The following is a 12,141-nucleotide window of genomic DNA, read 5'->3' as shown; positions in this document are numbered from 1 at the left end:
CTGGTGTTGCAAACACCATGCTCTACCAACTGAGCTACAGGGAAGGCTTTTGTTTTAATATGTTAAAATACTATATACAGCATCCTGTAAGTGGACATTATAAAGGGCCATATTTTTTCTAATAAAGCAATGGCCAGTTAGGGTTGCAAGTTGTTTTGTAAAATAGTATGTTTGGCCCGCAAATGAGTTTTTTTTTCAATATTGCTTGTGCGCTGATTGAGTTTGACACCCCTGGGCTAGTGTATTTATGTAGCTAGCTGTTTATTTAGCAAGCTAAAAACACGGAGCCTAATGTTAGCTATTTAGCTGCCGGGAGGAATGTCATGTCATTGGAGGAGTGGGTGAACAACCAACCTTTTTTCCCTTCATATCGTTTTTCATTGTCTACAGCTAGCGATGCAGATGTCATTTGGTTAGCTAGCAAGACATTTGAATCGCTTCACTAGCTATGCTGAACTTGAACGACTGTTATCCACAGTTAGCATATCTCTTAGTTGTCAATCAAATGTATGTGGCATCGATCACATGGGTGGGCAGGCAGGCAAGTTCTCATTCAGTTGTCAAAACATGGGTTGGAACAAGAATGTATTTATTATGGATTCCCATTAGCTGCTGCCAAGCTCTTCCCGGGGTCCAGCATTGGCAGACAAGCTGCAGAAGGACAAGCAGGCTACTATTCCCCATCGTTTATCAGTGCAATTTTGATGGCCAACTAGCTGAAAAAGTTTGAGAGGGTTTATCTAATGTTCCCTCATTAGACTTTGGCTCATCTCGCTCAGGCTAGCATTAGTTGTTGATCTTGTTGATGTGCTATATGCAACTGAGGGAGAGAGGGCCTACCTTTTTTCATGGTTGTTTGATCAATAGGACTGAAGTTCCCAAATGTAAGAGGACTCCTGTGGTGTTTAAATATTTGCAGAAGTCCATTCAGGTGTATTTTTGGGCAAATGTGTTCTAATGATCTAAATTCACGACGTTGCTACTGCCTGTAAACACACAGTTCAGTTCAAAGTGAATTATGGCAGGCCCATATGACTTATTTGCATGTAGGCCTACTGTAGCTCTGATTGGCTATGACACACAGGTCTGCATAGACTCCGGTGTTGGACAAGACAGATTTTTTTAAATTCGGTTTTATTTACTGCAGTGTCAATTAATTGTCCAAACGCATGGCCGCTTTCCACCTCTATTGCTATAGAATTTTCAGAAATGCCTTACTACACGCATTCCCGAACATTCTATGAATTTATGAAAATGACCATATCTAAGTGCTTACAAAAAAGGTGTCATAGTCTTCCTGGGGGTCTATATAAACAGATTTGAATAAGATTTAATGTTGCTAAAACTCTATCAGTTCCACTTTAACTCGAGCAGTTTTCCCCGTCAGCAGTCTTTTTCTGACTAAAAGTGCCTGCATGCTTCCCAGCCAAAACAGTTTGGAACAGTTTGTTCATATATTATGATGACGTTTTGGTCTTCGAACAAAGGTTCTTTCGGTTGTTCGGGCACATGTTTTTCTCGAGGCAAGCCGAAGTTGGCAGTAGAAGTCTTAGGCCCCTTCTTCGGTGATTTGTCAACCGTAGGGATTTGTCAATGAAGTGTCTTGTGTCATTCAACGAGAGACGACTTGCTTTCATGCATATTTTTTCACTTGAGAAATACTGCCCCAAACATCTTAGTTAGATGTAAAATTGCGCGACTAAGATATTCTCGGCAAAAACGTATGATTTGACAGATTTCTTGAGTTATCTTAGATTACCGTAAATTCCGGACTATAAGCTGCAACTTTTTTCCCACGCTTTGAACCTCGCGGTATATAGATTTTTCCCGCTTTCAATATTTTTTTTCTTCAAAAAAACACATTCTGTGACGTGCTCAGTTTTTTGGCGGCATGAAGCTTTCATTAGACCAATGAAATTGCCGAACAGGTTAAGGTCAAACAACTTTTTTGTTTACTGTTTAGATTAAATCGAGCGCTCTCAAACTTCCCATCATTCTGATTACATTCTGATTCTCATCTGATTCTGATTCTCATCATGGCAAAGACACGGAGAAATGCATATGATGCAGCTTTCAAGTTGAAGGCGATTGATCTGGCTGTTGGAAAAGGAAATTGAGCTGCTGCACGGGAGCTTGGTCTTAATGAGTCGATGATAAGACGTTGGAAACAGCAGCGTGAGGAATTGACTCAGTGCAAAAAGACAACTAAAGCTTACTGCTAATTTTTTATTTTTTGTTACAAGCTGTGTTTCGTTAAAGCCTATTTATTTTTGTTACAAGCCGTGTTTCGTTAAAGCCTGTGTAAAGTTCATTTGTTTCAATGTACCAGTAGGCACCTGCGGCTTATAGACATGTGCGGCTTATTTATGTTCAAAATATATATATTTTTTTAATTCAGTGGGTGCGGTGCGGCTTATATTCAGGTGCGCTTAATAGTCCGGAAATTACGGTAATGATATTTTGAGGAAGTGTATACTGGCTACGGCATCTCAAAATGGACAAACAGTACTATTGGCCCTTTTTTCTCTAGTTTTTCAAGAGAAGGTCTTTTAACCTCTATGGGCTAGGCGGGACGAATTCGTCCCACCTACGTAACAGCCAGTCTAATCCAGTGGCGCGATTTTTGAATCGTTTGAAATACTATTACTTCAATTTCTCAAACATATGACTATTTTACAGCTATTTAAAGACAAGACTCTCGTTTATCTAACCACACTGTCCGATTTCAAAAAGGCTTTACAACGAAAGCAAAACATTAGATTATGTCAGGAGAGTGCCCAGCCAGAAATAATCAGACACCCATTTTTCAAGCTAGCATATAATGTCACCAAAAACCCAAACCACAGCTAAATGCAGCACTAACCTTTTATGATCTTCATCAGATGACACACCTAGGACATTATGTTATACAATACATGCATGTCTGTTCAATCAAGTTCATATTTATATCAAAAAACAGCTTTTTACATTAGCATGTGACGTTCAGAAAAAGCATACCCCCCGCAAACTTCCGGTGAATTTACTAACAGTTTGCTAAATTACTCACGATAAACGTTCACAAAAAGCATAACAATTATTTTAAGAATTATAGATACATTACTCCTCTATGCACTCGATATGTCCCATTTTAAAATAGCTTTTCAGATGAAGCACATTTTGCAATATTCTAAGTATATAGCCCAGCCATCACAGCTAGCTATTTAGACACCCGGCAAGATTAGCCTTCACCATAATCACATTTCCTATAAGAAAAATGTTATTACCTTTCCTGTTCTTCGTCAGAATGCACTCCCAGGACTTCTACTTCAATAACAAATGTAGGTTTGGTCCCAAATAATCCATAGTTATATCCAAATAGCGTCGTTTTGTTCGTGCGTTCTAGACACTATACGAATGGTAATCCACGGTCGCGCGCATGGCGTGACAAAAAATGTCTAAATATTCCATTACCGTACTTCGAAGCATGTCAACCGCTGTTTAAAACCAATTTTTATGCCATTTATCTCGTAGAAAATCGATAATATTCCGACCGGGAATCTGCAATAAACTAAACAGCCGAATTAAAATACTCCACGCGGGCTAATCGCGCACGCGCCTCATTCCATTGTCACCTAATGGGACACTTGAATAAGGTGATAATCTGTTTCAGCCTGAGGCTGCCTCGTCAACCTTCATGATTTTCCCGGGTCCTGAGAGCCTATTGGAGCCCTGGGAATTGTCACGTTACAGCTAAGATCCTTACTCTTCAATAAACAGATGCAAGACGCACGACTCCTTGTCAAACAGGCCACTTCCTGCATGAAACCTTGTCAGGTTTTTGCCTGCCATAGGAGTTCTGTTATACTCACAGACACCATTCAAACAGTTTTAGAAACTTTAGGGTGTTTTCTATCCAAACCTGAACAATAATATGCATATTCTAGCTTCTGAGTTGGTGTAGGAGGCAGTTAAAAATGGGCACATATTTTTTCCAAAATTCTCAATACTGCCCCCTAGCCCAAACAGGTTATTAAGGGAGTATGCAAGCACCCTCTGGCTAGGCGCCAACCAAACTGAAGCATGCTGACGCCATAAGCAAGTGGGTGTAATGGCTAGCTTAGCAGGTAGCTAGCTGGCCCAATATTGGACTAAAGGAGCCTAACGTTACTACTTACAGTCCATGGACCTTACATGTTCTGTTTAAAGGTGAATCGGCGCAGATACCTAGATAGCAGAGGTAGTCGACTGTCTTCCTTCTGTTTTCCGTAAACATGTGCTGTAACATGGAGATATGGTTGTGTGGGATCACTAACCCTATAAAGGTGTGTAGTCATTTAACCTTTTTTGTATCGCTGATATGAAAGATGGCTACGTTCCTCGTTTCCAAAACAGTTTCAACTTTCAGAATGAACGTTGGGTCTGTTAATACTCCCCCGTCCAAAAGATACTATCCTCAATAGGCGCTATAATCCGCACAGGCGGGTGGGGCCGCAACGTTCTATTTAATACTGCCTGGGACTGTCCTTAATTTGGTTTCAGATAATTCATAATAATGATACTATACCTTGCACATAGGCTTGTAGGCTGTTTGCTAGGCTACAGGCTACAGTAGCTAGTTGCCAGGATGGATAAACCTCATAACTAACTAATACAATTCAAGTGTGCATTTATTGTATTTGTTGCTACTCATTGCACTGGTGCCATCATCCATTGTAAACAGTGTGTGACCCACTGACTAGATACCAATTGTAAACGGGCTGACATGCTCTGTAGTGTGTGAAAAGAATGTCCTGACAGCTGGGATTTTCACAATTAAGCTGCCAGCCCTCATTTGTTTTTCTCAGTCTGCTACAAACCAAAATAAACAGGCCAAACCTGCTCCATCAGAAGAGCTGGGTCCATTGAAACCCCTGGAATCAGTAGTCAACCATTTCTAGGCCACTAAAACAAATTTTGATGAGTGTCTCACACATGCCTAATGTGCATTCAGAAAGTAGTCATACCCCTTGACTTATTCCACATTTTGTTGTTACACCCTGAATTAAATACATTTTGAATATATTCTTTTCCCTCACCATCTACATACAAAACCCCATAAAAATAGTGGGAACGTGTTTTGCAAATGTATTGAAAATGAAATACAGAAATGTAATTTACTAAGTATTCCCACTGAGTCGATACATGTTAGAATCACCTTTGGCAGCGATTTACAGCTGAGAGTCTTTCTGGGTAAGTCTAAGAGCTTTGCACAACAGAATTGTACAATATTTGCACATTTTATAATTTTCAAATTTCTTCAAGCACTGTCAAGTTGGTTGTTGATCATAGCTGGACAGTTATGTTCAAGTCTTGCCATTGATTTTATTTAAAACTGTAACTAGACCACTCAGAAACATTCAGTGTCGTCTTGGCAAGCAACTCCAGTGTATATTTGGCCTTGTGTTTTCGGTTATTGTCCTGCTGAAATGGGAATTAATCTCCCAGTGTCTGGTGTAATGCAGACTGAACCAGGGGTTTGTCTAGGATTTTGCCTGTGTTTACCTTCATTCCGTTTCTTTTTTCATCCTGAAAAACTCCCCCATCCTTAACGATTACAAGCTTACCCATAACATGCTGCAGCCACTACTATGCTTGAAAATATGGAGAGTGGGACATTGTAAAGTACTGCATTCAGGACAAAAGGTTTGCTTTGTCACATTTTTTGCAGTATTACTTTTCTTGTTGCAAACAGGATACATGTTTTGGAATATTTTTTTTAGCTGTACAGGCTTCATTTTCACTCTGTCAATTAGGTTAGTATTGTGCAATAACTATAATGTTGGTTATCCATCCTCAGTCTTATCGTATCACTGCAATTACACTCAGTAGCTGTTTTTAAAGTCACCATTGGCCTCATGGTGAAATCATTCAGAAGGACGCCTGTGTCTTTGTAGTGACTGGGTGTATTGGTACACTATCCAAAGTGTAATTAATAACTTCACCATGCTCAAATGGATATTCAATGTGTGCTTTTTTTACCCATCTTTGAGAAGCATTGGAAAACCTCCCTGGTCTTTGTGGTTGAATCTGTGTTTGAAATTCGCTGCTTGACTGAGTGAGGGACCTTACAATTACCTGTATGTGTGGGGTACAGAAACGAGGTAGTCATTTAAAAAAAACATGTTAAACATGATTATTGAAACTTATTATGTGACTAATTAAGCAATGTTTTACTCCTGTACTTATTTAGACTTGCCATAGCAAAGGGGTTGAATACTTACTGACTCTAAACATTTCAGATTTTCATTTTTAATTTGTAAATAATAATAATAAAAAAACAATTCCACTTTGACATTATGGGATGTTGTGTGTACTAGGCCAGTGACACAATTTAAATGTAATCCATATTAAATTCAGGCTGTAACCCAGCAACATGTGGAAAAAGTTAAGGGGTCTGAATACTCTCTGAAGGGGTGTTTCCCTTGAAGAAACAATCAAATTCAGTTTCTGCAAACAGGATAAACTGACATTTTGCGTTGTGCCCTTCTCTAACACCTACCTGTAATTTGAGTTGTAAAAGCACTTGTCTGTGATGCCCAGTTTGTTTTGGAACTTTGCAAATTAGTGGCGGTTAATATTCAGTGAGAGAGACCACTCCCTGTTTTAGAATGGGTGAGTTGTGCCAAGGCTCAACTGGCCCCACACACAGACTATCAAGGCCCATTAGACACACAGTGTTTCCTTATCATGGTCTGCGCAACGTTGCTCCCTAATCTGAAATGCTGCTGGACCAGAGCGATCCACAACAGCGGTTCAAATTGAGCAATTGTTGGGGCGCTGCTGTCGGCATGAAGGGTGGTTTGAGCCCTTTTCTAAACCAATTGGCTTATTTTCCTTTTTTCAGAGAATGTCAATGGCAGTATGTGAAAATGATGCACTATAGTTTGTCCAGCATTTCCATTAGCTCTATATGGACACTGTTTCTTTGTGGTTTGTGAAACAAGGCGATGGGCTGCTTGGAGGCTAGTAGTTAATAATCAAGTTTTTTAATTTTTGAAATGATTTTTTATACCCCTTTTTCTCCCCAATTTTGTGGTATCCAATTGGTAGTTACATTCTTGTCTCATCGCTGCAACTCCCGTATGGACTCGGGAGAGGCGAGGGTGGAGAGCGTGCGTCCTCCGAAACACAACCCAACCAAGCCGCAATGCTTCTTGACACTATGCCCACTTAACCCAGAAGCCAGCCGCACCAATGTGGCGTAGGAAACACCGTACACCTGGCCACAGTGTTAGCGTGCACTGCGCCCGGCCTGCCACAGGAGTCACTAGTGTGCGATGGGACAAGGACATCCCTGCCGGCCAAACCCTCCCTTAACTCGGACGATGCTTGGCCAATTGTGCGCCGCACCATGGGCCTCCCCGTCGCGGCCGGCTGCGACAGAGCCTGGACTCAAACCCAGAATCTCTAGTGGCACAGCTATTGCCTTAGACCACTGCGCCACTTGGGAGGCACAAATCAAGTTTAATGGACCGCGTGTAGTGGGCTATGGCTTCAAGTCATTACATCAGTCAGTGTCTTCAAAATGTACCCTCTTTATCTTATGTAAGAGCTCTCCATCCACCTGCTGTGTCTTAAATTTTGAGGACACTGACTGATGTAATGACTTGAAGCCATATCCCACAAATATTATCATTATTTTTCAACCTTTTTAACTAGGCAAGTCAGTTAAGAACAAATTCTTATTTACAATGACGGCCTACCCCAACCAAACCCGGAAGACGCTGGGCCAATTGTGCGCCGCCCTATGGGACTCCCAATCACGACCGGATGTGATACAGCCTGGTTTCGAACCAACGACTGTAGTGACGCCTCTTGCTTTGAGATGCAGTGCCTTAGACCGCTGCGCCACTCGGGAGCCCTGACTTAAATTTGATTATAATTACTCCCATGCCTGGTCCCAATGCAACCCCTAAACCTGTCCCCTTACCTCTTCGGTTTTCAAAGACCTGGCGATACTCTGGATAGGTCTAAGCAATACAGCAGTTGGAGCCATATTGCTTACACCCATCCAGAACTGCCCTGATCCCAGATCTGTTTGCGCTCTTGCCAATGTTTGGCATGACGGTTCAACAAGGAGTTCTCAAAAAAGCAGAAACGGACTGGCAACCACACTAATCCAGACCCCTCAGACTAGAAAACGCAGAAGGCTGTCAGGGATAAGGGGTTGTTTTTGGACAGTTCCATTTGTTCATTTCACTTCAATGCAGTCCACTTATGTCTCAACTCTATCCCTTTCCAGCTAAGAAAAAGGGGAATAAGAAGGGGAAGACCCTGACCCTCACTGACTTCCTCGCAGAGGACAGTGGGAGTGGGGGCAACGCTCCACCACCGCAACCGAGCTACGCCAAGTCCACCAGCTGGGCTGACGAGACCGATGACCTGGAAGGAGATGGTGAGGGACAACTTGATTCTTGATGAAGTTTCATATGGGGGCACATCCAAAGAAGCAAACTTTCCAAGGGTTTCAATGTGCAATGTACAGGATGTCTCAGATCTGTGAAATGTCTTGTAAAGAGCTAACATGCTTCTCTGTCATGTTCCATTGGGACTCATGTCTTGTTGTTCCACACAGTCTTTCTGTAATGTCTCACCTATCCATTGAAATCCATTTGTCTCTGGAATTTTTTCCCCCTCTTTCTCTCCCTCAGTGTCCACCTCCTGGCACACAGGGGAGGACAGTTACCGGGCCCCCGCAATAGACCGTAACATCCTGCCCACAGCTCCACGGTCGGCCCGTGAGCCCAATGTGGACCGCTCACGCCTCCCCCGCAGCCCCCCCTACACTGCCTTCCTGGGCAACCTTCCCTACGACGTCTCAGATGAATCTATCAAGGACTTCTTTCGGGGCCTAGCGGTATGTACTCAGCTGTGTTATCAAATGGGGACAGAATCTGTGTCGTGCTCAGTATGCACAAAGTGGCGCAAAAATGTTGGTCCTACCTAGGGCTGCACGATTTGGACAAAATATCTAATTGTGATTTTTATTGGGCCCGATATTGTACCTGCGATAATGAATTGCAATTTTCAAAAACTTGGTTAAAACAACTGTCATGGTAGAGAACATCCCTTCTAAAATGAGAACATATGAATGAATACATGCTGTGCTAACTGAATATAGAACCCAATTAAATAAATATTTTCCCAACATTGTTATAGGCTACATATGATAATAGATTGGATTATTACACCTACTGTACATATTAACAAACATAAATTGTAGTGTGATATAAGCTTTGCACTTAACGTTAAGCTTATGAGTTCTTAAATAAACTAAGTTAATTATTTATTCAGGCAGCCATAGGCTGCAGATTGAATTGGAAGCCTATGAATCTGTAATTATGTATAAGTATGCTTAATCGTTATTATAATTGGAATTATAAGTCAAAGCTTAACTGACTTGCCTAGTTAAATAAAGGGTAAATAAAAATAAAACGTACTTATGGTCACTGTGGGGACGATGTCATCGATGCACTTATTGATGAAGCCAGTGACTGATGTGGTGTACTCTTCAATGCCATCGGAAGAATCCCAGAACATATTCCAGTCTGTGCTAGCAAAACAGTCCTGTAGTTTAGCATCTGCTTCATCTGAGTACTTTTTTTTATTGACCAAGTCACTGGTGTTTAGTTTTTGCTTATAAGCAGGAATCAGGAGGATAGAATTATGGTCATATTTGCCAAATGGAGGTCGAGGGAGAGCTTTGTACGCATCTGTGTGTGGAATAAAGGTGGTCTAGTATTGTTTTTCCTCTGTTTGCACATTTATCTTGCTGGTAGAAATGAGGTAAAATGGATTTAAGTTTCCCTGCATTGAAGTCTCCAGCCACTAGGAGCGTCGCCTCTGGATGAGCGTTTTCCTGTTTGCTTATGGCCGTATACTGCTCATTGAGTGCTGTCTTAGTGCCAGCATAATTTTGTGGTGGTAAATAGACAGCTACGAAGAATATAGATTTAAACTGTCTTGGTAAATAGTGTGGTCTACAGTTTATCATGAGATCCTCGAGCAAGTCCTCGAGACTTCCTTAGATTTCGTGCATGAGCTGTTTACAAATATACGTATGCCACCACCCCTCGTCTTACCAGAGGCCGCTTTTCTATCCTGCCAAAAAAGCTTAAAACCGCCAGCTGTATGTTGTTCATGTCGTCGTTCAGCCACGACTCGGTGAAACATAAGATAGTCGTTTTTAAAGTCCCGTTTGGTAGGATATACGTGATCGTAGTTTGTCCATTTTATTTTCCATTGATTGTACGTTGGCTAATAGGACCGACGGTAAAGAGTTTACCTGCTCGCTGCATGCTTCTTAAAAGGCACCCGGACCTTCTTCCCCGGTATCTCCGTCTCTTTGTCCTGCGAATGACGGGGATGAGGGCCTTGTCGGGCTTCTGAAGTAAATCCTTTCCGTCCGACTCGTTACAGGAAAAAGTATTCTTCCAGTACGGGGTGAGTAATCGCTGCCCTGATATCTAGAAGCTCTTTTCGTTCATAAGACTCAATGGCAGAAATATTATGTACAAAATAAGTTACAAATAACGTGAAAGAACACACACGAGCACAATTGGTTAGGGGATTGTAAAACGGCAGCCATCTCCTCCGGCGCCATTATCTGTTATGGGAGAAAAATGTGCGAGACTGAATCTTGTATCTCCTGTCCAGCTTCATCTTCTTGAAGCATTCTTTGCTGACTCTGTAAATAGGAACTGTTTTTGGCTATGTGATAGCCTCTGTGATTTCTGTGTCTGCGGGTGTTTTTTCTTCAAATGATTGAATACATTTGTCGTGTTGCCTCATGTTGTTGCTACAACTCTGAGGCACTATTTGCACAACACTTGCATTTGGTTGACATCGGTTTGCATGTAGCCGAAATACTCCCATACCACTGAAGATGTGACTTGTTAACCTCGCTGGGCGAGCGTCCTACCCTAGTCAACAGCCAGTGGAATCGCATGGCGCGAAATACAAATACCTCAAATGCTATAACTTCAATTTCTCAAACATATGACTATTTTACACCATTTTAAAGACAAGACTCTCGTTAATCTAACCACATTGTCCGATTTCAAAAAGGTTTTACAGCGAAAGCAAAACAATAGATTATGTCAGGAGAGTGCCCTGCCCAAAATAATCACACAGCCATTTTCAAAGCAAGCATATATGTCACAAAAACCAAAACCACAGCTAAATGCAGCACTAACCTTTGATCTTCATCAGATGACACTCCTAGGACATTGTTATACAATACATGCATGTTTTGTAAAATCAAGTTCATATTTATATCAAAAAACAGCTTTTTACATTAGCATGTGATGTTCAGAACTAGCATACCCACCGCAAACTTCTGGTGAATTTACTAAATTACTCATGATAAACGTTTACTAAATTACTCATGATAAACGTTTACTAAATTACTCATGATAAACGTTCACAAAATACATAACAATTATTTTAAGAATTATAGATACAGAACTCCTTTATGCAATCGCGGTGTCAGATTTTAAACTCGCTTTTCGGCGAAAGCACATTTTGCAATATTCTGAGTACATCACGGCTAGCTATTTTGACACCCACCAAGTTTGGGACTCACTAAACTCAGAATTACTATTAGAAAAATTGGATTACCTTTGCTGTTCTTCGTCAGAATGCACTCCCAGGACTTCTACTTCAACAACAAATGTTGTTTTGGTTGCAAATAATCCATAGTTATATTCAAATAGCTCCGTTTTGTTCGTGCTTTCAGGTCACTATCCGAAGGGTGACGCATGAGCGCATTTCGTGAGAAATGTAAAAATATTCCATTACCGTACTTAGAAGCATGTCAAACGCTGTTTAAAATCAATTTTTATGCTATTTTTCTCGTAAAATAGCGATTATATTCCAACCGGGCAACGTTGTATTCATTCAAAGGCTGAAAGAAAAAAATTGAGAATCTTCTCAGGTTTTGGCCTGCCATATGAGTTATGTTATACTCAGACACCATTCAAACAGTTTTAGAAACTTTAGAGTGTTTTCTATCCAAATGCATAATTATATGCATATTCTCGTTTCTGGGCAAGAGTAGTAACCAGTTTAAATCGGGTACGTTTTTTATCCGGCCGTGCAAATACTGCCCCCTAGCCCCAACAG

The 12,141-nt window shown here is 41.1% G+C and overlaps 1 protein-coding gene across 4 annotated transcripts in view; it reads left to right on the top strand.

Annotated features, from left to right (window-relative positions):
* LOC106565230 (eukaryotic translation initiation factor 4B) overlaps positions 1-12,141 on the top strand; it is a 71,821-nt gene that overhangs the window by 1,683 nt on the left and 57,997 nt on the right. For all 4 annotated transcript variants that reach the window (XM_014132111.3, XM_014132113.3, XM_014132112.3 and 1 more), the window contains exons 2-3: positions 8,261-8,413; positions 8,670-8,875. In XM_014132111.3, the coding sequence (XP_013987586.3) occupies positions 8,261-8,413; positions 8,670-8,875 (359 nt within the window). The remainder of the gene's footprint in view (positions 1-8,260; positions 8,414-8,669; positions 8,876-12,141) is intronic.

The sequence above is a fragment of the Salmo salar genome, chromosome 12 (assembly GCF_965601325.2).
Source record: "Salmo salar chromosome 12, fSalSal1, whole genome shotgun sequence".
NCBI lineage: Eukaryota > Metazoa > Chordata > Actinopteri > Salmoniformes > Salmonidae > Salmo > Salmo salar.
This window is presented reverse-complemented; position numbering and strand designations above follow the sequence as displayed.